This window comes from Lissotriton vulgaris, chromosome 4_1 (assembly GCF_964263255.1).
Source record: "Lissotriton vulgaris chromosome 4_1, aLisVul1.2, whole genome shotgun sequence".
NCBI classification, from domain to species: domain Eukaryota; kingdom Metazoa; phylum Chordata; class Amphibia; order Caudata; family Salamandridae; genus Lissotriton; species Lissotriton vulgaris.
Window position 1 is genome coordinate 1,592,493,399 of NC_141691.1, and position 27,197 is coordinate 1,592,520,595.

Genomic DNA, 27,197 nt, shown 5'->3' on the forward strand with positions numbered 1-27,197 from the left:
AGTCCCGGCTCCACATCAACCTTCTGGAGCTGCGGGCGATTCGTCTTGCACTGAAGGCATTCCTCCCCTCTGTCAGGGGGAGCATAGTGCAAGTGTTCACCGACAACACCACCGCCATGTGGTACTGCAACAAACAGGGCGGTGTGGGGTCGTGGACCCTCTGCCAGGAGGCTCTGCGCCTCTGGCAGTGGCTGGAACATCAGGGCGTGACCCTGGTGGTTCAACACCTGGCAGGCTCTCTGAATGCCAGGGCGGACGAACTCAGCCGCCGGTGCACGAGGATCACGAATGGCGTCTGAACTCGGACGTGGCGCAAGGTCTCTTTCGACAGTGGGGAGAGCCTTGGTTAGATCTATTCGCCACAGAAGAGAACGCGCAATGTCAGCAATTCTGCGCGTTGGAATTTCCAAGGCGGCACTCGCTCGGAGACGCTTTTCGTCGCAAGTGGAGCTGCGGTCTGTTGTACGCCTTTCTGCCTATACCACTTCTGCCCAGAGTGCTGAAGAAGATCAGGCGCGACCGGGCCCAGGTCGTCCTTGTGGCTCCGGACTGGGCACGAAGGTACTGGTATCCCGAGCTACTCAGCATGTCAGTCGATCCCCGATTCGTCTGCCTCTTCGGGAGGGCCTTCTGTCGCAGCAGCAGGGGACGGTCCTGCACCCGAACCTGTCCAGTCTCCACCTACAAGCTTGGAGATTGAGCGGCGGCAGTTGAGGCCATTTGACTTGCCTCCCGAAGTCTGCGATATCATTCTAGCAGCCAGGCGTCCCTCCACAAAGTCGGTATACGCCTGCCGGTGGAACAGATTTGTGGCATGGTGCACAGCAAAGGCTGTGGATCCTCTCTCTGCACCCCTTTCGGAAGTGCTGCTCTTTCTTCTTTCCCTTGCCCAGCAGGGCTCTGCTCTGGGCACTCTTAAAGGGTACCTTTCTGCTCTATCAGCCTTCTTGAGGCTACCAGATCAGCCTTCTTTATTCAAGTCCCCTATTGTGAGTAGATTTCTGAAGGGCATCACACACATGTTCCCTCCTGTTCCCTTCGTGATGCCCCAGTGGGACTTGAATCTGGTTCTCACCTATCTGATGTGTGCTCCCTTTGAGCCGCTTCATAACTGCCCTCTTCGTCTCCTTACTCTAAAGACGGCCTTCCTGGTTGCCATCACCTCTGCCAGGAGGGTGAGTGAGCTCCAGGCTCTTTCTTCTTCTCCACCTTTCCTGTCTGTTCATCCTGATAAGGTGGTGTTACGTACACGACCTTCCTTTCTGCCCAAGGTTGTCACGGCCTTCCACATCGGGCAGTCCATCACTTTGCCCACCTTCTTTCCGCCTCCGCATCCCTCGAAAGAGGAGGAGAGGCTCCACCGTCTGGATCCAAAACGTGCGCTCTCCTACTACCTAGATCGCACACGCGAATTCCGGGTGGATGACCAACTCTTCGTTGGTTACGTGGGCGCGAAGAAGGGAAAGGCTGTGCACAAGAGGACCATCTCTAGGTGGATCATCTTGTGTATCCAAGCATGTTACTCCATGGCGAGGAAGGAGCCCCCAGCTGGATTGCGGGCTCACTCCACTCGGGCCACGGCAACGACAACTGCCCTGGGCCGCGGTGTCCCCCTGCAGGACATTTGCCAGGCAGCTACGTGGGCCTCGCTGCACACGTTCGCAAGACACTACTGCCTGGACAGTCAAGTCCGGAGGGATGGCTTCTTTGGCCGTTCCGTCCTCCAGGACTTTCTGGTGTGATGTTGGTTCGCAGACCCACCACCGGGGTTGGTATTGCTGGGGTATCTATTCTAAGGTAAGGAATCTATCACTAACGTGTCTCTTTCAGATGCACAAGTTACTACTTGTGTAACGATATATCTGTAAGAGACATTAGTTAGTGATAGATTCCTTACCGCCCACCCATCCTCCCCGTTCTGCGAACCGATATCTAGGGTTAAGGTCATCCCCTTTCAGGGCCCTAGTTTCATGGCACCAGTGTTAGTTCTATCATGGCTCTGCGTATCTGGCGCGGAAAAGCTGTGTTATCAGAACTGACGTCAGCGCGCATGGGCGCCGTCTAAGTACTCCGACGACGTCATCCCGGCGCTCACGACGCCGACGACGGACGCGGAGCCGCAGACGAGGCCTACCGGCGCGCAGGGGTATTGCTACGCAAAAGTTTCCGGATCCAGTCTGACGCCTGGGGATATTCTAAGGTAAGGAATCTATCACTAACTAATGTCTCTTACAGATATATCGTTACACAAGTAGTAACTTGTGCATCAGGTCTGCGATAATGAAGTGGCGCTAGCGGACCTCCTGCCCAGTTCTCGTAATCTTACTGCAACCCTGCAAGACCTGATGGATCGGGTCTGCACCCTCGAGGAGAAGGTGGATGATGCACCAGGGAGGTCACGCCGCAACAATGTATGGGTGATTGGTATGCGGGAGGGAACAGAAGGCCAAGACCCAGAGGGCTACACTGAATCCTGGATAAGGGAATTACTTCCCCCGGGCTTGCTCTCACTGTAGTTTGTAGTGGAACGGGCCCATAGTGTTCCTACCCGTAGGCCTCCCACAGGAGCTCGCCGTCACCCTTTTCTGTTCTGTCTATTGAACTTCCGGGACAGATATTTGATATTCTGGGAAATAGGTAAACACCCTGGCCCTAAGGTACAAATGTCACAGTCTCCTTTTTCCCAGACTACAGGCATGCTACCTTCGGCGCAGTCAAGAAACAAGTCAGAGACCTAGATCTTGGATACTCGTTGCTTTTTCCTGCCCACCTGCGAGTCATCCAGAATGGCAACACCAGATATTTTGATTCCCGTTACATGGCCTGGGAATGGCTGGAAGAGAGCGGGCTGATGATGGCACCTAGGCCCCGGGGAGACTTACAGGTGCAAAAGAGGCCCGTCATGGTCGACGTGGAAAGAGGGTCAAAGACGCACGGTTGCTCGTGGCCGTCTCAGACCCAGAGCAGATTAGATCGTAGCGCCAAGAGGCCCTACAAGTAGCAGCGGCCCTCCAGCCAATGAGACCACCGTCGCCGTCAAGCTCCACAGTGTCCCCGTCGAGGTTTCAGGGACGGGCTGACGCCACTACAGAATGGTTGACGGATGCTAGTTCGCCTATGCTGCCGGACGGCACCCCACATACATCGGATTACATCATATGAGAACGAGGTATATTCATAGCCCCCGTGTACCCAGAGTGCACAAATAAAGAAGGCTCTGTTCTCTTAACTCTTGTATCCGCTCCCACCAACCTTAGCTCTATTTATTTTCACCATCCTACTCACGTATGACCCCAGCATCTTGCCACCTAATACGGACAGTTAAATGGGGGATGGAACACATAAGCTATTTCCCCCTCCTTTTTCTGTGTTCACCCCTCCGGAGTCAACCTACGACAACGTATTAATTGCCATGATTAGGTGTAATTGGTTGGAGCAATCTCCCTGTTGGAAGTCTGCTCTTATGATGTTACATTATCAATTGGTTTCAGTTTTCTTTTTCCCCGTGGCGATGTCGCCGCGCTCAGAGACCTGTTGCTGGCTGTTACATATGTTCCTTTAGTGAGAGTCTACTGCAGGAGTTGAGTCTAATGGAATTGTACTGCCTCCATTACTTACCTTATTTATCATCACCTGGAATGTTAAGGGCATACATACTCCTGCTAGACGGTACTCTATATATGCCTACTTACAATGCAGAGCGATTAGTACCGATTTATTACAGGGAACACATCTGACGAGCCCAGAGGCTGCTCAACTACGCTGTCGCTGATGGGGCCAGGTCTATAGCACTAACTACTCATCCATGGCTAGAGGGACACTCATATAGGTTGAAGGCTGGGCTTCCGTGGGAGAAGGAGAAGGAAGTGGTGGTGGACCCTGCTGGGCAGAATGTGCCCCTCAAAGGTAGATTAAAAGGCCAATCTATTTTACTAGGCTCCTTTTATGACCCCAACACAGAATGTCTTTCTCTGCAGTCTATCCGCCCTTTTGCCCCGAAGGAAGGATGTTCCAAGGCTACTGGGGTGCGACTTTAACTCTGTTTTGGATGCCTCTCTCAATCGCTCTTTCCCTTCCCTGCATCGTACCACAGCCTCCTCAAATGCACAATCTCTTCGTACTTGGATGAGGCATTGGTCACTGACCGACACCTGGCATCAACATCACCCTCACACAAGGATATACACTTTCTATTCAACGGTCCACAACTTACACATACAGTTAGACCGGATATTGACCTCAGCAGCCCTAATTCCCCTGATTCAGACTACAGAGTTTTTAGGTCATACACATTCAGACCATAATCCACAAATAATGCATCTCACTTGGGAGGCAAGGGCACCCCGACTCCTGCCTGGCGCTTACAGACAGCAGCGCTGGAAGACCTGGCGTTCCGGAGCTCTCTGGAGTCGGCGGTGATCAGGTCCTTCGAGCTCAATACGAGCTCCGCAGATTCGGTACTGACGGAGTGGGAGGCCTTTAAAGTGGTGACCAGAGAGTGGTTAGGCAACACGTGGAGAATTCGTAGACCGCTAGATGAATCCCTGACCACCATCGAGCGGCGGTTACTCAAACTAGAAACGTTAGCTATCGTCTATCCTGAAAAACAAAAGCAGCTTGATGATACCCATGCTGAGAGAGAAGAGTTACTAGAAAGATTGCGCTGTCACAGCTATTTGGCGCATTCAGCATGCTCCCACTCCACTGCAGACATGGCGGGGAAATTATTGGCCTATTTAATACGACAAGAACACCCGCAACGACCCATACAGCTGCTAGTAGATGAGCTGGGACATAGGAAATGTACACAGCAGGACATTCACGCAATGATGACAAAACATTACTCTAGATTGTGTGCATCCTAGCCGACTGGGGATGACCACGACATTGACGCATTTTTGACCGCTGTCGAGTTGCCCACACTGACGATTGATCAGTTCCTCACACTGGATTCCCCCTTGACAGTAGACAAAGTCCGGGAAGCGCTGCTGTCACCTGCGCCTGGAAAGACTACGGGACCAGACGGACTCCCCACTAAATTTTTCAAGACGTATGCGAAAAACCTAGTACCCCGTCTGCATTCCTTATACACATCTACAATTGCTAATATGACCCTACCACCCTCACTGTGCCCTACTAATGTGTTGTTGAAGCCGGGTAAGGATCCAACTTCCCCTGGGGCATATAGACCGATAGCAATAATAAATACTGACTTTAAAATTTTTGCAAAGGTCTTGGCTAACCGACTGGTGCCACTTGTCCCCACCCTGGTGCACCCCGACCAAAATGGGTTTGTCCCTAGCTGTATTACTGCTGAACATCCGTTGCTACTGTAGGGTAGCCGAGTACGCCGCTATAAATTGGATTGTGTTGCCTGATGCTGGACCTTGAGAAGGCTTTTGATTCTCTTGAATGGAATTTCTAGCAGCATACATCCGCCCGCATATGGATTTTGGAGTCACACTGGAGACTGCACACACATTATCTCACTATATGCTGATGACTTGTATGTGCGAGATCTTCATGCCATCCCACCCTCTTTGGACCTGACCTTAACACGTTTTGCCAGAGCATCAGGACTGAGGGTTAACACAGAGAAACCTATTCTCGCCCCTTTCTTGCAGGCGACCTCGAACCCAGGTTACACCCTTGGGGAAGTCCCGGTGACATGGTGCACAGATACTTTCAGATATCGAGAGGTGCGCATATACCGTACCATAGAGCATCTGTTTGAGGGTAAAATAAATAAAGCCACTACTGCAAATGTGCTTCTGGAATACCCTCCAATTGGCGATCTCTGGCAGGATTGCCCTCGTAAAAATGGTGGTCCTTCTTTGCCTCCTCTATTATTTTACTACCTTACCTATTGTCATTTCCCCTTCCTTCTTCTGCAAATGGGAAAGGACAATCAGGGATTTTATATAGGAAACATCAAGACATAGAGTGTCTATGGGTAAACTATATCTACCAACGGAACAGGGGGGTCGGCAGTGCCCAACTTCAAACACAATAATCTCAGTCTGGACGAAAAATATTTGGATCAGCCATAGAAACTCTGTGAAAACCCATTGACCCATTGAAAAGAAATGAAGTATTAACTATTAAGTAGCATGTGTTAAGAAGCTTATTTCGAACCAGACAGGACCATTGTTGTTATACCTTAACGTTGCCCTGGTTCTGAGGGATACTGGGTTACCCCATTGTAATTTACTACACTCCAGTATCTGGCCAGAAAGAGCAGGGAGGGAGGCAGTCTAAGTTGCTTGCCCACCAAATAAAGGTGCCTATGACCCACTGTAAATGCAGAATGTCATCTGGCAGAATGGAGGCGGGCAGTGATTGAAAAAGATAAAGAACCCCAGGGAAGAACGTCAATGTTTGACATTAATGCGGCCCAGCCATGAGGTAATAGGGCTTTCCAGCGGTGCGAGTCATCTGGGATAGTCCACTGGAAGAATAACCAGTTTGCCTGCTTCCAGGAGGAAAGTTGGAGGATCCAATATTTGATTGTGTGTTGAGCTCAGAGAAACAGCGCTAACACTTGCAACTCAGAAAGAGCCTGTCAGTGTATGGTAAGATTAGGTGTGAAGGATTTATCCATAGTAACTTTATACACCAAGACTGCTTCAAAGAAGAGGCAGGTAGGGAGGTCTCCGATTGGGTGGTGGGGAGTAAAAGGCTGTATGCAAAGAGACTAATCTTGTGGGCTTGGCTGCCAAAAGGGATGCCATCTATGTTAAGGGTTCAAGCATCAAGTCAAAAAGGTAGGGTGATAGCAGGTACCCTCGATTGGTGTCCCTAAAAATACAGATTGGGAGCGTATACTGGCCATTAACACTGATAGAAGCCATTGGTACTACATTGGAGTCCATAATCTTGGCAATCATACCCGGTAACTGTCAAATCTTACCCGGGACTGCTCGCAAGAACGTCGAACTCACCCAGTCAAATGCCTTCTCCGTGTCAAGCGAGAGGGGGCACGCTGGAATACCATGGTGGTAGGATTTTTCTAGCAGCCCTGCGAATATTGTCCCCACCATGCCTGTTACGAATGAATCCCATCTAGTGGTGATCAATAAGACCAGGTAGGAACCGCTCCAATCGAGTCGCCAGTATCTTCGTCATAAGGAGCACAATGGGGCAATAAGAGGAGCAGCATGATGGGTATTTCCAGAGGTTCCGGTATAAGCGCAATCTCTACTGCCACCTTTATGGGAGTGAAGCTAGTGGTCTGGATGAAGTAGTTAAAGAGCTTCAATAGGCAGTCTATTTGGCTGGTAAGGAACAGCTGGTAGAATAGGCAATAGGGAGACCATCAATGCCCAGCACCCTACCAAGTGAAAGGTCGCGGACTGCCTGAAGCAACTCCTCCAGCATGATGGGAGCTTCAAGGAGTTCTGAGTGTCTAGGATCAATGGAATCCCAATCTCAATCCTGCAGGTAAGTTTCTATCAGGCTCTGGGGAATGTCATCTCAGGTGTATAGGGTTTGGTAGTAGTCTTGGAATTCCCTTTGCTTTTCGGGTTTGGTTATTGCCCACCTTGCCGCCCCTGAGTTTGGCTATTAACTATAAAAAAAATTCAGGATTTTAGCAGACAAATCCACCTTGCACAGGATGTTCCACCCGCAGAGTTTTTGTGGGAGCATGTGCCCAAAAGAAGTGTGGATACTACAGGTGAGCATTGCTGTGGGTATGAGGAGATGAGTCTCCTGTAGGAGAATGACATGTGGGTCGTGCTGTAGGAGGTATCGCCAGACATGCTAGGGGATTTGGGCCCGAACGTTTAAAGAAAGCAACTTAGTGTGTGAAACTGTCTCTATACTTCAAGCTGTGCCCCTAGCTGACAAAAAGCATGCTGCAGTGTCTGGTATAGGAAGGCGGAGGGGCGGATGCAGGGGATCGTGGATGCAGTTCCCCCCAGAAGCGCTGACTCGAAACAAAAAAAAAAACAGAACAGAACTAAACCAAACATGGGCCAACGAGCCACAACATAGTTCTCCATGTCCTGCTGAGATTGGCGTGTAGATGCACAGATCCTGCTAGGGGTGTCATCCCTCACCCTTTCCGGGGAACGAAGTGGGGTGGGCGGAGTGCTGGAAAGTTAACCTGTAACTGCAGAGTGTGAAGTCAGAAACAGCTTCTGGATCCCCATGGACCAGCAATGCCAGGAGACTAGGTCCCAAGGACCACCAGGCCTACATTAGGTGAGTCAAAGGAGGGTCACTCCGGAAGTGCACCAACTTTGCCAGATCACGACGGTCAGTCAGTAGTACAGCAGTAACAGACAGAAACGGGTCCCTCCCCACATTTTGCAGGTGGGTAATGATGTCCTGTTTGGCTTAATGGAATTCAGACTCTTTTTGCCGTTTGTCATGGTGGTGGTGCTGCCCCGTGCTCCAGACAGGGTGCAGTCCGTCCTTGGGGGGGGGGGGCGGGGAGTTGGGGGGGATGTGGGGCTACAACGACCCCCCTCCAGATGGATCATCCTTGATCACTAACAGCTGCATGGCATCAGACAAGAAACACAGAGACCTATGGTTCCCCTCACAGGAGAACAAGAGGCCGAAGGGGTGTCCCCAATGGTAGCGACTCCCTCAGTCGGTCTGCGATCACTTTAATGTCACGCCTCTTTTGCAGCATGACCGTGGTGAGATTATGGAAAAGTTTAATAGTTTGGCCTCTGAACAACAAGTCTGCTTTGCCTCTAGTGGCCCCAGAATGGATTCCGTTTCGACAAAGAAGTAGACCTGTGTCTGGATATCTGGTGCTGAGTTGGGGTGACCAGCGATAGGCGACACTCAATGTGCCCTGTCAAGAGCCAGTGTTAAGACATCATCATCCCCCTGAATCGCGTGCAGCAGGTCAACAGTGAAAGCCAGGATGTCTTCACCTTCTGCTCCTCTTAGATTTGCCTCGTATATGGATGTTGTTCCAGCGATTTCTATTTTCAGAGTCCTCCTGCTTGGCTAGTAGTTCGACATGTTGCTCCTTTAGTGTCGCCACTCTACATCAAAGCAATTCCTGATCTCCCATGCACACATCCACTGTCTGCTCCAGGTCGTTTACGTGCCCCCCAATCTCAGTGATTTCTCGGCAAATGTCTTGTATGCATGATTTAAGGTTCATCTTTAGGGAGACGATTTCAGAGCATATCTCCTTGAGTAAGCGGTCCATATATTCCTGGTATATGGGCACCAGTGCTGAGCCAGTAGCCCTACTGTCGCTCACACCGGCCGACTGCTCAGGCGGGAGTACTTTTAGAAGTAGCAACGATCATCAAGTAACGAGGCAGCAGGCAAGATGGCCGCTTGGGGACGTCGACTTAGGCCATGGTTCAATGAACTCTGGAACCTCAGGCCGCCTCCCAGGCTCAGAGTCCCCTTTTCTGCACCTCCACATAGGCACACACGCTGCCCCAGGGCGAATGCATCAGGAGCGGTGCAAAGCGGCCCAGGAGCTGCTGCATAGGCCCACGGGATTTGGAGCTGAGGCGAGATGTGTCTCACTGCATTCCTGTCTCCCATTTTCATCTATTTTCATGAGAACCCAGTAAAAACTCCCAATTATAGTTATTCCTATACATCCAGACATGTATATAATCAATAGTGTTTTAAAACTCCTGAGTAGTAAATCAGTATATCCGAATTCCCATGCATCTTCCCAGTCCTTGTCTATAGTTTGTACACCATGCATCTTAATTCATTATGGCTTTTCCCGTCCTTATCAGTTCACCCTTAACCATGCTTTTCCAGTACCTATCATTTCCACATTCACTCTCCCTTTTCCTAGATTGTACCAATTACACTTTTGTTTTGTTTTTTGATAACCATATCAAGATTGTAATGCAATTATTTTTTATGGAACACCTTTGTGTTCCCTACATGAGATCATGATGGCAATACGTCCCAAATTAAGTCAAGTCTGTCATGGGTATGTTACAATGCTTAAACTGATTAGTAAGATCTACTTCTCCAAGTGTAATCACTTACTTGGAATAACATTTCTAGTTTCCTCTTTACCAAAATGACATTTGGTAGTGGTGGTTGAAGTAGTTAAAATTTGATTTAATCAAGCAAACACTGCTCTGACCACTTGGTGAATTTTGAATAAACTGAAGCAGAAGGGTGCAATAAACGTAATCCACACGTTTTAGGTTGATTACTCTAGAAATGTGCTAATCTACATATAATTGTGCAATTATATGCTCATTTTGTGCTTTTGTTGTTACAGTGGTATATGATGCAACTGTACCTGGGATTAATCGTCATGAAAAAGGAACGGTAAGCTAGTTTTACAATGTTTTCGCATTGAAAGGCATTTATGTTCGTTTGTGGAAAAACATTACTTAGGGCCTAGCCGCCTCAGGGAATTTGTTTGTGCTTTACAAAAACTCAAATCAATCAAATCCAATTCCCTGCCCTTCTTGTGTTTGATGCTAAGGATTTGCACTACCACTGATGAGCCTTTGTTTTGATGTTTTGCCTGGTTGCATTTACTGTCTTGAGAAGCTGGATAGGAAAACAGAGAGAGGGAGACATCTGGCATATGATAATGCAGAGGAAAAAGGCAGAATAGCAGATGAACAGAGTAACAAACAAAATCCACCAGGCAAAATCTGTAAACCCGAGAGTAAGAAGCACAGATTGATATAGCAAAAACCATGCTGGGCAAGGGGTTGGAGGGGTGAAGCAGAGGAGAGGAAAATTCAGATAAAGATAATTGTTGCTGCAGGGAGGAAGTAGTGTGGTGATATATAAAACTTTTTTATTAGAGAAGTGTCTAACTGAACCAAACTATTAAAGTATATTTGATCAGCACATTTGGAAAGCTTTTTGAAATGGAGCAAAGTGGGAAGCAGATAGCAGTGGATTAGATTACAAAGAAATATATATGATAGAAACATCTAGAGGCAGATTTGTTACCTTTGAATATTCCTTTCAGAAAACGTTATTTCGGTCATTACGACTATAAAAGTATGCAATACAAACAATAGATGCAATACAAAAAATCGACAAAAAAGGTACTCCAATAAAATGACATCCAGATCTGTAGTTAGGCACTGGCATGGTTCCAAATCTGGTGGCTCAATCACAATGAGTAAAAAAAAAAACTGAGGATAATTTCAATACGGGTCATACAGAGGAGTTAATTGAAGCAGTAATCAGAATCATACCTTTAAAATGCAAACTGTATACACACACACATATAAAAAGTAAAACTAAATAAATTTTATGGTTGAAAGATGTAAAATATAGGTTAAAACCCTAGAGAATTACGTCGATGTGCCTCTGTGACTAAGGTAATGATTTTACAAAAGTCATACGCCTACGCCACATTGAAGTCAGGAATCTTGACACAGCAAACACAATGGGCTTACAGGTGTCAGACTTCAAAATACTAAATGCAGCAGCACAGTCAACAAACCCTGAATTCCTGAACAGTTGAACAAGCCAGTGCTTCCTTATTAGTGTATAACCCCGGCAAAAGAAAAGGACATAAAGCTCTGTCTCTTCCTCCCAATTGCAAGCTGGGCATTCTCTGGGAGAAGAGTGTGTTCATTTGCAGGTAAAGACACGGAGAGGCTAAATACCCATTCTAAACTGGACATACAGCAGTTTTCTAGCCAGAGATGGCTGGATGTCATCTAAAAAGGATTCCATTCTGTAATCATCTTTTAACAATAAAAATTGGGCCGTCAGTTGACCTACAGAGTGTGAGAAGTTGGCCCGATATGCAACGTTCGCTATTCTAGCGACCGCTATGTATCGTTCCAACGACCCTTATGGTGTTTGGTTGTAAGTCAACCTATAGACCAGCTATCCTAGTAGCGTGGATACGAGCAGTCTAAGGCTAAAGACTCGAGAGGGCGTGTTAAGCCAGCTGTTTACCACACATGTACCCCTTGAACACCCAGTGAAAGGACACCACACAAGTGTTATGAAAATAAACAGTATATTTATTAAGAATCACAACAGCCCTGTACTCTTTATGAGGACAGGGTACTTAGCACAAACCAAATCTCTTTAGCAAATACTTTAAGTGCACAGTTAAAACAAGTGTCCGAGGACACGGAAAGGTTAAGGCAAGTCGGAAGCGAGGGACTCGGGACCCTAGAGTAAGGAGGCTATGCAGGCACTGAAATGCCGAGTTACCTAGCCACGAGGGCTGCGGCTGCACAAGTCTTACAGGCGTCGGGGTCTTCGCTGACGAGCCAGGAGCCGGAAGAAAAGGAGTTGCTGGCCGGCGACCAGTGCTGAATAGTTCGTAGAGATCCAAGCCTGGATCGGAGATTGATGAAACCTGAAAGCAGAGGGGACCAAGTTCGTACTACTAGCCAGTAGTCAGAGGGTACCAGGAAGGCACCGGTTGGCCGTCACCTCGACCAGGTGAGTGGGCGACGCTAGGCTCTGCAGTCTCGGACCAGGAGGCGTTGTCGGCGACCACGGTGGAGGTGCGAGCTGTCCCACGACGGATGTCGCTGTCGGCGTCTTGAGTGGACCAGGAGGGTCCGGGGTGCTTCTCGAAAAGATGGAAGCAAGGGCCAGTCTGGAGCAACCAGACCAGCAGTGATGATTCTCGGATGTCGTCACAGAAGGACACAAGCCAGCGGCTAGTGACCAGACAACGTGCTGAGCAGCGAGCAGAAGGGCCCCACGCAGATCGTGGAGATGCTGGGAGACTGCACTTCGGTGCTGGAGCGGCTCAGGGTCGGGGCTTCTCGGACCCCAGAGCACTCACCAGAGAGTTACCTCGATGGTCGTGCTGGGTTTTAAGAGCGTGCAGGTTCTGATGATGGCCGGTCCCTCGAGGTCTCGTCGCACCCACAGATCACAGCTGAGCTGATGACGTGGGTAGAGGTCAGAGGTGCCAGGGAAGCCGGTTCTCGTCGAGCTGGGCCGTCGGATTCCTTGAGGAAGGACTTGCAGCAAACCGCAGAGTTCTTAGATGGTGCCCGCTGATGCAGGGTGACTACTCCTTAGCCACAAGGGAGAAATCTTGAGAAGAGTCTTGAAGTCCTTTCGTAGAAAGTATTCTTGATTCAAAGATGATCTAATTTGGAAGGGTCCCCGCTCCGGCCTTTATCCTAAAGAAAGGGGTGGGTACATGACTAGGTCCTGCCCTAAGGGTGGGACCAGGAAGGGGGGTAGTTACACCCCTCTCCCCTGCCGGACTTTCCCCAGGCCAGGGCTGTCGCCCCTGGAACTGGTTCTAACCGGCAGATGCGTAGTGAGCACCGGGGTGCCACTCCGCAGTCACCTTCTCGCAAAAGCCCTACCTACCCAGAATACACAAACCCTGTCTGGGACGGTGCGAACACCGCCCTCGACAGGAAACCCTTTGTCCAAGTGCTCCTCGCTGGAAGGACTCCCAGCAGCAGGAGGTCAGACTCGTGTCTGTGGTGGCAGCGTCCATTTTGTGGAGCTGAGGCTTTCGTTAACTTTAACCGGGGTTCACAGTTACGTACATGTCGTGTCCCTCTAGAAGGGCGGAATGCTAACCTCGTCGCCAGAGTTGGTGAGAGGGCAGCATCCCGATTCGTATGACACCTTACTCGACATGTCTTGATAACGCGACACCGAAGTTACCGATGTGGCACGCGTTATCATGGAACAGCCATTGGGTCTTTTCTCCGCAAGCTGCAACCGGCTCGGGCCAGAACACAGTTCACGCGAGCCCATGCACTCTGCCTTCAGGATTGTCAAGGCCTGCCATAGGAGTGACTGATAGGGACTCGGGTGTCCATTGTATGGTTAGATATAGAGCTACTATATCTAAAGCAAAGGGTGATTACACGACTTCGCCCCAGCTGTCATGCAGCCAGTTGTGTCAAATTTAGGAGGCCAGCCAGGGGTGGCATAATACATGCTGCAGCCCCTGGCGGCCCTGGGTACACCTATGCCCTGAGTTACAGGGTCTGATAAGGTGGCCCAGTACCAATTGGTAAATGCACCTAGGGTACATGTTGAAATTTAGAAAGAGAACAGCCAGGCTGTGGGTCTGATTGGCAGGCCCACAGCCAGAGAAAGTCGTAAACCAGTGAAACAAAAGCAAAAAATCTGGGTGATCATAGGATTGCAGACCCTACTCTCCTACATGACCCCCCCCCAAACGTCGGAACAACTAGCTAACCTTGACCAGGTAAGTCTTCTTGTTCTAAGTGGAAATATCTGGAGAGCCCATCGGCATTGCCATGATCAGTACCAGGTCTATGTTCCACTGTGAAGTCCATCCCCTGTAGGGAAATGGACCACCTAAGCAGTTTGGGGTTTTCACCCTTCATCTGATTTAGCCACAAGAGGGGCTTATGGTCGGTCTGAATCTTGAAGTGAGTGCCAAACAAGTATGGCCTCAGCTTCTTCAGGGCCCAAACCACAGCAAAGGCCTCCCTCTCAATAGCTGACCAATTCTTCTCTCTAGGGGTCAGCCTTCTGCTTATAAAAGCAATGGGCTAGTCTTGACCATCAAAATTCAGTTGAGAAAGAACAGCTCCCACACCCAACTCAGAAGCATCTGTTTGGACAATGAATGGTTTGGAGTAGTCCGGACTCTTGAGGATAGGTGCCGTGCACATGGCCTGCTTTAGGTCATCGAATGCTTTTTGACAGCTCGCTGTCCACTGAACCTTTTTTGGCATTTTCTTACTTGTCAGTTCATTTAATGGTGTCACGATGGAACCATAGTTCCTGACAAACTTCCTATAGTAACCAGTCAGGCCCAAGAAAGCTCGAACCTGAGTCTGGGTTGTTGGAGGAGCCCAGTCCCTGATTGACTGTATCTTGCTCTCCAGTGGCTGAACCTGACCTCCACCTACAAGGTGGCCCAGGTATACAACCTGTGTCTGCCCTATCTGGCACTTGGTGGCCTTGATAGTGAGGCCTGCTGCTTGCAGCGCCTCCAATGTCTTCCGCAGGTGGACCAGGTGATCCTCCCAGGTGGAGCTAAAGACAGCAATATCGTCAAGATACGCCGCACAGAAGTCATCCAGCCCAGTAAGGACGTGATTCACCAACCGTTGGAAGGTGGCAGGTGCATTTTTCAGACCAAAGGGCATCACCACGAACTGATAATGCCCACCAGGGGTTGAAAATGCTGTTTTAGGCTTGGCGTCCTCAGCTAACCTGATTTGCCAATACCCAGCTGTCAGGTCAAACGTACTTAAGTAGTTGGCCGAAGCCAGCCTATCAATAAGCTCGTCTGCCCTTGGTATTGGGTGGGCGTCAGTCTTAGTGACTGCATTGAGACCCCTGTAGTCTACGCAGAACCTCATCTCTCTCTTATCACCCTGGGTGTGAGGTTTCGGCACTAGAACTACGGGACTAGCCCAAGGTCTATCCGAGGGTTCAATGACTCCCAGCTCCAACATTTTCTGCACTTCACTTTTGATGCAGTCTCTAACGTGATCAGGCTGCCTGTAGATTTTACTCTTTACGGGCAAGCTGTCACCAGTGTCGACCTCATGGGTGCACCAATCGGTCTGACTGGGTGTCAGAGAAAACAGATGTCGGAACGACTGAAGAACCTGTTTACAGTCGCTCTGTTGATGTTCGGAGAGGCTGCCACAAAAGACAACACCGTCTACCGAGCCATCGTCAGGATTCTGAGTGAGCAGGTCGGGGAGAGGGTCACTCTCCTCTTCCTGTCCCTCATCTAGGGCCATGAGCAAACTCATGTCCTTCCTGTCGACATATGCTTTTAGCCTGTTGACATGAAGCACCCTGTGGGGGCTCCGGGGAGTTCCCAGGTCGACCAGGTAGGTGACCTCTCCCTTCTTCTCCAGGATGGTGTGGGGCCCGGACCATTTGTCCTTGAGTGCTGCTGGGGCCACTGGCTCCAACACCCACACCTTCTGTCCGGGCTGGTAAACAGTCAAGACAGCCTTTTGGTCATGCCAAGTTTTTTGGAGTTCTTGGCTGGCCTTAAGGTTTTCGGATGCCTTCTCCATGTATTCAGCCATCCGCGAGCGGAGGCCGAGCACATAGTCCACTATGTTGGTTGCCGGCTTTTTGAGAGGTCTCTCCCATCCTTCCTTCACCAAACACAGGGGTCCTCTTACAGGATGCCCGTACAAAAGTTCAAAAGGGCTGTAGCCAACCCCCTTCTGTGGGACTTCTCTGTAGGCGAACAAGAGGCAGGGGATCAGGACGTCCCATCTACGCCGAAGCTTTTCCGGTAGTCCATGAATCATCCCTTTTAGGGTCCTGTTGAATCTCTCAACAAGCCCATTGCATTGTGGATGATAGGGTGTAGTGAACTTGTAGTTGACACCACATTCCTTCCACATAGCAGTTAAGTAGCTCGACATAAAGTTTGCACCTCTGTCGGAGACGACCTCCTTAGGGAAGCCCACTCTGGAGAATACTCCAACCAGGGCTCTTGCCACAACAGGTGCTGTAGTGGTCCTAAGGGGAATAGCTTCAGGGTACCTGGTGGCATGATCCACTACCACCAGTATAAACTTGTGCCCTGATGCTGTTGGTGGTTCCATGGGACCGACGATGTCGATCCCCACCCGTTCAAAGGGCACCCCCACCACAGGCATTGGTATAAGGGGGGCCTTTGTCGTGCCACCTGACTTACCACTGGCTTGGCAAGTGACACAGGAGCGGCAAAACTCCTTGGTATCTTCGTTCATATGAGGCCAGTGAAAGTGTGAGACAAGCCTGTCCCACGTTTTCATCTGGCCTAAGTGACCTGCTAAGGGAATCTCGTGGGCCAAGGTAAGTAGGAAACCACGCTGAGACAAGGGGACGACCAGCCTCCTGGTCATGCCAGGCTTGGGGTCTCTTGACTCAGTGTACAGGAGTCCATCTTCCCAGTATACCTTGTGGGTACCTGTGGCGTTCCCAGCAGCCTCAGCAGCAGCCTGCTGTCTGAGGGGTTCAAGAGAAGGGCAGTCTAACTGGTCCTTCCCCAGGTCTTCCCTTGAGGGTCCCCCTGAGCCCAAGAATTCAACTTGATCAAGTTCGAACTCCCGAGGCTCAGTTTCCCTCAATTCCTGTAGGTCAGCCTCCTCTGAGACTTGATCCTCGACCTGGGGCAAGGGGGAAGGCGCAGCCTTAACCCTACTGCTCTTTTTCTTGGGAGGTGTCTGGTCCGTTGTTCCAGGATCCAGCACCTGTTCAGTGGGGCATTTCCTGACCTGTGACCTAGTCACAGCGAACACATGTGCTGGCAAACCTAACATTTCCATGTGAGTCCGGTGCTCCACTTCTGACCATTGTGACGACTCCAAATCATTGCCCAACAAACAATCCACTGGGAGGTCTGGACTAACTACAACCTTCTTTTGGCCAGTTACCCCTCCCCAGGAGAAAGCTACAATTGCCATACTGTGATTGGTAGTGACATTGCTTGCATTGGTCACCAGGAATTCTGTACCTGGCATGATCTGTCCAGGGTCCACAAAGTTAGGCGTCACCATGGTGACGCTGGCACAAGTGTCCCTATAGGCCTGAGCCATCTTTCCATTTATGAAAGGCGTCTGTCGGTATTTGCCCAGCGTATTGGGACTTATGTCAGGGGACACGTCCGCGTCCCCCGTACTGACAAGGACAGCCTGAGTGAGTGTGCCAACTAAGTTGTCACGCCCCTCAGAACCCAGGGTTAACCCTACTAAACCCTTGGGAGGCGCACTACCACTGCTGACTGTACTAGGGGGCACAGGTGCCTTAGGGGCTGCAGTGGCAGGAGTCTGCCCTCCTCCTTTCTTGGTGCACTCACTAAACCAGTGAGATTTACTTTTACAGTACTGGCACCATCTTTTGGATTGGCCTTCTTTCTTCTTTTGGGGAGCCTGACCCCCACCCTCTTTGGGTTGTTGGGGACCTGTCGAAGACTTCTGGTCATTTTGTTCCCCCTTAGAATCTTTACCCTTCTGGTCTGCTTTCTTCTGACCACCTTGATTCTGGCCCTGGTTCTGTTTAACTCTCGTACGAACCCATTTGTCTGCCTTCTGCCCCAATTCTTGGGGAGAGGTCAGATCCGAGTCGACAAGATGCTGATGCAACAACTGGTTCTGACAATTGTTTAAAATTTGTTCTCTCATCATCAAATTATACAATCCTTTGTAATCAGTAACCTTACTGCCCAGCAACCAGCCCTCAAAAGCCTTAGTGGCACAATCGACAAAATCAGACCAATCTTGAGACTGCGTTTTCTGGGTATCCCTGAACAGCACCCTGTACTGCTCAGTGGTTAGGCCGAACCCTTCAACGAGTGTATTCTTCAAGACTTGGTAATTATTAGCGTCCTCTACCCTTGTGGTGAGGAGCTTGTCTCTTCCTTTTCCTTCAAAGGAGAGCCACAAGATAGCTGCCCACTGACTCTGGGGAACGCCTTGCACAGTGCAGGCCCTCTCCAAAGCAGTAATCCATTTGTGGATGTCGTCCCCTTGTTTAAAGGGGGGCACTATCTTCCCAAGGTGTTTCGTATCGAAACTCTTTTCCCTATTACTAGGTACATTGCTGCCACCAGTGGGGATTGCCCCACTTAACTGTTGCTCTCTAGCGAAAGCAAGCTTTTCCTTGGCCAGGGCAAGTTCTTCCCTTTCGATCCTTAGATTAGCTGCCCTTTCTTTCGCTTCGTACACTCTCCTCTGAGGGGACGTCATCCCTCTTTGAGAAGAGTTGTGAGAGCCGTTGGTATGAAGGGATCTGCCAGAGTCTCTTGACAGAGATCGGGCTCGTCCATTCCCCAGGTTAAGCGGAACCGACAGTAGCGCCGGGGTTCCCCCAGTACCACTATCGTGTCTGCTTAAGTTGGACCGTGTTAGTCTGACGACTTCTACCTGTCCCTTATCTGCCTCGTCCCCAGAGAGATCCTCATCCTCATCCTCCTCGCCATCTTCGTTCTCAGTTGCGAGGTGTATGAGGTCAGGATCGTCCCGGGTTCCCTCGAGGGGAGGCATGTCTCCTTCTGGATTAGAAGAGCTACGAAGTTTCTCAGCTCTTCTGGCATCATAAGTCTCCAAGAGACCAATCAGAAAGGACGTTGTGGGGTTAGACCCCTGCTGAATCTTCCGGGAGTGACACAATCGTCTTAACTCCTTGAAGCTCAGCACAGTATATCCTGAAGGGATGACCTGTGGAGGGTCAACTGACACAAGGGGAGACTCAGAGTTTCCTCCTTGGCCCGACATACTGTTTCTAGTGTGGTGTAAGTGATGCACCTACCTACACTATGTGTTTTCCTACTGATCCCTTGCTAAGAGTTGTAGCCAAGGTGTGCTAAGCCTTGAGGAGCTACAACAGCTGGTTCAGTAGAACTCAGAGTATTCTAAGCTTTAGTTATATGTACTAACAGTACTTGCGCGATCTTTCAACAAGATATTCTTAGGATACGTGTGGTAAAACAACAGCAAGCTCAAATCCCAACCGCTGCTCACCAATGTGAGAAGTTGGCCCGATATGCAACGTTCGCTATTCTAGCGACCGCTATGTATCGTTCCAACGACCCTTATGGTGTTTGGTTGTAAGTCAACCTATAGACCAGCTATCCTAGTAGCGTGGATACGAGCAGTCTAAGGCTAAAGACTCGAGAGGGCGTGTTAAGCCAGCTGTTTACCACACATGTACCCCTTGAACACCCAGTGAAAGGACACCACACAAGTGTTATGAAAATAAACAGTATATTTATTAAGAATCACAACAGCCCTGTACTCTTTATGAGGACAGGGTACTTAGCACAAACCAAATCTCTTTAGCAAATACTTTAAGTGCACAGTTAAAACAAGTGTCCGAGGACACGGAAAGGTTAAGGCAAGTCGGAAGCGAGGGACTCGGGACCCTAGAGTAAGGAGGCTATGCAGGCACTGAAATGCCGAGTTACCTAGCCACGAGGGCTGCGGCTGCACAAGTCTTACAGGCGTCGGGGTCTTCGCTGACGAGCCAGGAGCCGGAAGAAAAGGAGTTGCTGGCCGGCGACCAGTGCTGAATAGTTCGTAGAGATCCAAGCCTGGATCGGAGATTGATGAAACCTGAAAGCAGAGGGGACCAAGTTCGTACTACTAGCCAGTAGTCAGAGGGTACCAGGAAGGCACCGGTTGGCCGTCACCTCGACCAGGTGAGTGGGCGACGCTAGGCTCTGCAGTCTCGGACCAGGAGGCGTTGTCGGCGACCACGGTGGAGGTGCGAGCTGTCCCACGACGGATGTCGCTGTCGGCGTCTTGAGTGGACCAGGAGGGTCCGGGGTGCTTCTCGAAAAGATGGAAGCAAGGGCCAGTCTGGAGCAACCAGACCGGCAGTGATGATTCTCGGATGTCGTCACAGAAGGACACAAGCCAGCGGCTAGTGACCAGACAACGTGCTGAGCAGCGAGCAGAAGGGCCCCACGCAGATCGTGGAGATGCTGGGAGACTGCACTTCGGTGCTGGAGCGGCTCAGGGTCGGGGCTTCTCGGACCCCAGAGCACTCACCAGAGAGTTACCTCGATGGTCGTGCTGGGTTTTAAGAGCGTGCAGGTTCTGATGATGGCCGGTCCCTCGAGGTCTCGTCGCACCCACAGATCACAGCTGAGCTGATGACGTGGGTAGAGGTCAGAGGTGCCAGGGAAGCCGGTTCTCGTCGAGCTGGGCCGTCGGATTCCTTGAGGAAGGACTTACAGCAAACCGCAGAGTTCTTAGATGGTGCCCGCTGATGCAGGGTGACTACTCCTTAGCCACAAGGGAGAAATCTTGAGAAGAGTCTTGAAGTCCTTTCGTAGAAAGTATTCTTGATTCAAAGATGATCTAATTTGGAAGGGTCCCCGCTCCGGCCTTTATCCTAAAGAAAGGGGTGGGTACATGACTAGGTCCTGCCCTAAGGGTGGGACCAGGAAGGGGGGTAGTTACACCCCTCTCCCCTGCCGGACTTTCCCCAGGCCAGGGCTGTCGCCCCTGGAACTGGTTCTAACCGGCAGATGCGTAGTGAGCACCGGGGTGCCACTCCGCAGTCACCTTCTCGCAAAAGCCCTACCTACCCAGAATACACAAACCCTGTCTGGGACGGTGCGAACACCGCCCTCGACAGGAAACCCTTTGTCCAAGTGCTCCTCGCTGGAAGGACTCCCAGCAGCAGGAGGTCAGACTCGTGTCTGTGGTGGCAGCGTCCATTTTGTGGAGCTGAGGCTTTCGTTAACTTTAACCGGGGTTCACAGTTACGTACATGTCGTGTCCCTCTAGAAGGGCGGAATGCTAACCTCGTCGCCAGAGTTGGTGAGAGGGCAGCATCCCGATTCGTATGACACCTTACTCGACATGTCTTGATAACGCGACACCGAAGTTACCGATGTGGCACGCGTTGTCATGGAACAGCCATTGGGTCTTTTCTCCGCAAGCTGCAACCGGCTCGGCTCGGGCCAGAACACAGTTCACGCGAGCCCATGCACTCTGCCTTCAGGATTGTCAAGGCCTGCCATAGGAGTGACTGATAGGGACTCGGGTGTCCATTGTATGGTTAGATATAGAGCTACTATATCTAAAGCAAAGGGTGATTACACGACTTCGCCCCAGCTGTCATGCAGCCAGTTGTGTCAAATTTAGGAGGCCAGCCAGGGGTGGCATAATACATGCTGCAGCCCCTGGCGGCCCTGGGTACACCTATGCCCTGAGTTACAGGGTCTGATAAGGTGGCCCAGTACCAATTGGTAAATGCACCTAGGGTACATGTTGAAATTTAGAAAGAGAACAGCCAGGCTGTGGGTCTGATTGGCAGGCCCACAGCCAGAGAAAGTCGTAAACCAGTGAAACAAAAGCAAAAAATCTGGGTGATCATAGGATTGCAGACCCTACTCTCCTACACAGAGGAACATCCCTGCACAGCGGCAAGCTTGCTCGAGCAGTAAGCTTTTACCACTTCAGAGCGTGGGGTTGCAGCACATGCTTCCTCAGGGTTGCTCCATAATGTTGGTTTTCCCATCTTAGTGCATTCATCCTTTATATGTGCAAACCACTTGTTTTTCGCTAATCCCGGAAGGCTCAATATCTCTTTTAGTTCTGTTCTGTACGCTACTAACTCCGGGAGTCACACACATTCTACGCCAAAAAGTTAGGGGTTTGAGGCCCAGCTCCTCCTAAATTGGTCTAATTCCTAGATCCAACCGCAGGGGAACAAGGGGGATACTAGGGGGGAGACCCAAGATCTGCCTCATAAAATTATTTTCCACCTTGCTCACAGGTCCACAGCAGCAATGCCCCCAGAGATCAGCCCCAAACATTGCGGCGCCTCTGGCTTGGGCCTTGTAAATCTCTACTATGGGCCCAGCAAGTTTGAAGGTTGAATTTCTCAGTAATTTGGCAATCCCTCCGAGGTCTGGGCTAGTATAAGCTTTGCTTCAGCAATTTGTGGGACCCACTCCATATTTTCTGTCAGTGTGACCCCTAGATATTCAAACACTGACACCCTGTCCAACATAGTACCCTCCAGACTAGGGTAAGGGCGGTTTGTTTTGGGTTTTGGGTGGATTGGAGACCATAAACTTTGTCTTCAAGGTATTGATCTCCAACCCCTTTTTGCTACAAAAGGTGGCAAAGCTGTCCAGGACCCTCTGAATGCCCATCTGAGACTTTGACAGGAGCAAAGTGTCATCCGCAAATATCATTGCGGCGACTTTGGTACCTGCCAGTATGGGGGCATTGTTGTCCCTGACCTCTGCAAAGTGGGATACCAGATAGTTGACAAAGAGGCAAAACAGGATAGGTGCAAGCACACATCCCTGCCTTACACCTCTGTCGACTGGAAATCGGGGGGTCAATTTACCTCCTTTTCCACACCTTATTTTGGCAAATTTACCTTCATGCGATCTGATAAGTATGTTCAGAAGGTAGGGGGGAATCCCCATGTCTCCAAGTACACCCCATAGCTTGTCCTTGGGCACAAATCGAAAGCCGTCTTCAGATCCACGAAGATCAAATAGAGGCTGCCACCCTCCATTCTCTCAGTTTTCCAAAATATAAGTTGGAGTCTGTACATTTGGTCCACAGTGGAAATGTTCTTCCTGAATCCGGCTTGATAAGGGCTTAGAATATCATGATCTCCCATCCACCTCTACAGACAGTCCAGAACTACCCGTGGAAAGAGTTTTTGTATGACTTCGATCAAACTGATCGGTCTATAATTTGCTGGGAGTAGCGGCGAACCCTTTTTAAAAACTGGGATTATTTCTGCCCCTGCCCAGGTTTCGGGAATTGGCATGCCCTTCAAAATGGCATTGAATAGAGTCCACAGATAAGGCCCCCAAATGCCTGGTTCTGCCCGGAAGAGATCCCCCGGGATCTTGTCCAATCCCGGCACTTTGCCATAGGGGAGCTTACTTATCGCACTTAGAACTTCAGAGAGAGTTAATTCAATAAGTTCATCGTGGTTAGCACTAGGCACAATTGGAAATACATCTCCACAGGAGACTGGGACGTTCTTTGTAGTATATAGGGCCTGGAAGTGAGCTTCCCAGGCTTCTGCTGATATATTAGGTTCGATAGTAGCCTTGCCCTGATAACTACCAGTGGCAACTATGGACCAAAAGTCTCTTTGATCTTTGTTGGCCAGAGCAGTTTGTAGGGCCTCCCATCGGTCCATTTCCCAGGCCTCCTTCGCTAACCTAATGGTCTCTTTGTATAGCATCCTCTTTTCTTTGGTTAATGGCTTGTTTGTAGCTTTGATGGCCTCCAATAAAGCTCATTTTGCCAAGCTGAGTACCAGTAAGTGGCGTTGTTCGTTTCCATGTCTGCCACGGCAGAAGTGACGTGTGTGGTACCTAAATTGATTCCACCCCAGAGCGTTGATGTCTGTTCTTTTCTTTCCGCAACAGTCCTCGCACATCCGGAGAGAGCTACTACCCCCTGTCATTTTTTACTGACTTTTTTCTCGACTTTTGTTGATGATATTTTTTTTTTATTATACTGGTGTGTTAGGGATGTACCCTAATTAGATCCTGACCTTTCTTACCTGAATGCCTTTCGAGCCACTGCACTACTGCTCACTTCGCCTACTTACCATCAAGAGGGATTTTCTAGTGACCATAACATCGGCCAGTAGAGTCAATGAACTTCAGGCACTCTCTGCTCATCCTTCTTATACCACAAGCTGATTCTGATGACCCGTGCTTCCTTTCTCCCGAAGGTTTTGCCAACTTCTTTTGTAGGCCAAAACAGCACCTTACCTACCTTCTTTGCTCCGCCTCACTGTTCTAAAAAGGTGGATAGACTCCATCGTCTGGACCCAAAGAGAAGTTTGTCATTTTACCGAATATTGCACAAAAGAGATCTGGGTGGATGGTCAACCCTTTGTAGGGTGTGTCTGGGCTAAGAAAGGGAAGGCTATGCAGGAAAGAACCATCTCACAATGGATATTACTCTACATAATGATCTGCTTTATGCATTGGGCAAGAAGCAACCCCTGAGGGCTTGCCTTCTCCTTCTACTAGAGTCAAGGCTGCAACCACTCCTTTAGCTCATGCAGTCACTGTCCTGGATACCTGTCGGGCCGCAACATAGTCATTCTTCCACATGTTCACATTTCCCTTTAGGTCCTACAGGACTTTTTGGTTTAATCTGTTTCACAGACCCTCCTCCGAGGAGGTATTGCTGAAGCTTGATTTCTCTATCAGATGAACATGTTACTTTTTTTTAAATATACAAACTTTATTGTTTTAGTCAATAAAAACCATAACAATCTTCCAAACAACAATGAATTCCCATCTTGTTGAATTATTAAAATTCAGTTTCATTTCAGAGTCTACAATATTGCTCTCCATTCCAATCTCAATATTTATTTAAAGAGTCTTTTATAGCGCGAACGTGACCCACGGGGGTATCAGAGCGCTTTACAGTAGAAGAATAACAATGGAATTCGGTTTTAAAAAAAAAAAGTCTGTTAGTCACTTTCATACCTAAGAAGTTAAAAAAACGGGCGAATTCATCCAGAACATATCAGTAAAACAATCTTCTATATTGCTATCACTTCAAGTCCCGAAATATAATGCATTGATGCAGTCAAAAAAGCCGGTCTGTAAAATACTTTTATTACTAAAGGGAAGGATACTCGATTGACACAGTCCTCCTGGGAACAGAGATTAGCAATTGAAGGTGTCCAAAATCATTATTTCATCAGTGGATCAAAAGCGCGTTTTTCCTTGGTCTGGATTGACTTTTCCTAAAATGTCAGAAATGTCATCATTTTACAATTCAGAATGGAATCACTTGGTGCCAGGCCTTTAATTATTTCCAGTCTACACGACCGAATGCCCCTATCATTAAAGGCTTTTTTCAGTAGCAATACCCACATTGTTTTTAAAGAGGGGCATACGCAAATCAAATTAATAAAGTCTTGCTTCACTGCACCATATAGGTTACAAGTCACAAGACCATTATACTTCTATGATGGCTGATGAGCTAGACTTGGTAAAAATCCAAACATTGTAGCCATGAGTTTTCGTTTTAAATGCTATGCGTACGTTGTATATAGATATTCTGCCGGATGAGCTGTTGTGTAAGACAGCAGGACCATCCAGGCATGAGACCTATTGGCTAGTTTGGTTTTGTCTTCTAATAATGAGTTGGATTTAGCTATTTTGTTGATCACCCTACGGAAGACAAAATAAGAAGAGTTCTGTGCCCAGAGTTCTGTAATAAGTGTTTCCTCCAGAGATGTTTTAAAAAATTTGACATAACTTGAATGCAGATCTTGTTCCTGAGCCCACCACAAGGCATCATGTAAGTCATTGGCACAATTTAACCAGATTTTATACCTGCTTTTAATGGCGGCCTATCTTCTCCCACTAGCTTATTGTGTAAAACCAAATTCCAATCTCACCTATGTCGGGATGCATTCACTTTAAATAGAAAACTTTTTTTGTAAGCTTTTGTCTAGGTTATCTAGAAGAAGCGCATCTTTACCATTTAGAACGATGCTCGCATAAGCCACTGTCAGTAGTAATTTGGCGCCCATAACTGCAAGCAGCAGCTTAAAGGATGGACCCCTTAACTTTTTTCAAGAGCACAGAAAGCGTAGATTATACCATTTCCCTTCTTCTCCAGGCATTGTTTAGGAAATTGAAAGTTTAGTCAATCATAAATATATATCCCCAGATATGTGTAATTGTTGACTACCCCTAGAGCTGTTTCTCTCAGCCTATTAGGGTTTTGATGTCAAAGCCAATTCCCAATGGACATAGTTTTTGTTTTTGTAATTTTGTTTTCCAGGGCATTGTCCTTGGCAAACGTTGATAACTCATTTAGTGATCTTTGTAAATCAACTCTTGTTAGGCTGAGCAAGACTATGTCATTGGCATAGGAAAGGTGTGTTATAGATAATGGACCCAGATGTGGTGGATGAGAATTTACTTGATTTAATGTTGGTGAGAGGTCTGCCATAATGAGATTAAATAAATAGGGCACTAATACACAGCCTTGCTTTAGACCTATCTCTGTCTGTATTTCCCTTAACAGTCTTGTGCTGTTTGCTATTTTTATGCAGATCTAAGAGCCTGTATATAGTTGTATTAACTGGCGTAATATTCCTTCAGTAACGCCTTATCTAGTAAAGACTCTTATCTAGTTGCAGATACCTTACTGACCCTCCCATCCTTCACCTCTCTTGATTTCATATGGTCACCCTTCTAAGAGCCTTAGCACTACACACCAGTGTGTCAGCATTCTATCTGGTCTGCGTTTCTGGCGGGGAAAGTTGTGGAAAGAAACTGATGTCAGCATGCTGGGTGGCACTATGCAATTCACTTCCGACACACCTTAAGTGGAGCCGAACGACACCACCTACCAGCATGCAGGGGTACTGCTGAAAACTTTCCAGATCCAATCTGACACCTGAGAAATATTCAAAGATAAGGAATCTGCGGCTGGATAGTCTTGACCAGATAAGGCGTTACTAAAGGTAAGTAACTTATTCTAACTAGTGGGTGGGCCTATCTAACCCAGATACCCGCATCTTTTGATTGGGTCATCAGCTGGCTACAACAGAGAAATGCTGAAGGAGATTCTCCAGTACTGAATCTTACATAGATTTGCATGCTTGAATCTTCCTCGTCGTCATGGTGGGAGTCCCACAGTTATTAAAACCAGCAGTGCTATACATAGCATTAACAGCCATAGTGAATTCAATTGACATTGTTAACCAATTCACATTGTTTTAATAGATCCAAACTTCAACCAATCAGAGAGCAGACCCTGAAGCCCTCTTCCTCTGCAGAGTCACCATACCACAGAGTT

At 48.8% G+C, this 27,197-nt stretch overlaps 1 protein-coding gene across 6 annotated transcripts in view; it reads left to right on the plus strand.

The window, feature by feature from the left end:
- CSPP1 (centrosome and spindle pole associated protein 1) overlaps positions 1-27,197 on the plus strand; it is a 1,363,238-nt gene that overhangs the window by 1,135,177 nt on the left and 200,864 nt on the right. For all 6 annotated transcript variants that reach the window (XM_086965839.1, XM_086965840.1, XM_086965843.1 and 3 more), the window contains one exon: positions 10,232-10,281. In XM_086965839.1, coding sequence (XP_086821965.1) covers positions 10,232-10,281 — 50 coding nt within the window. The remainder of the gene's footprint in view (positions 1-10,231; positions 10,282-27,197) is intronic.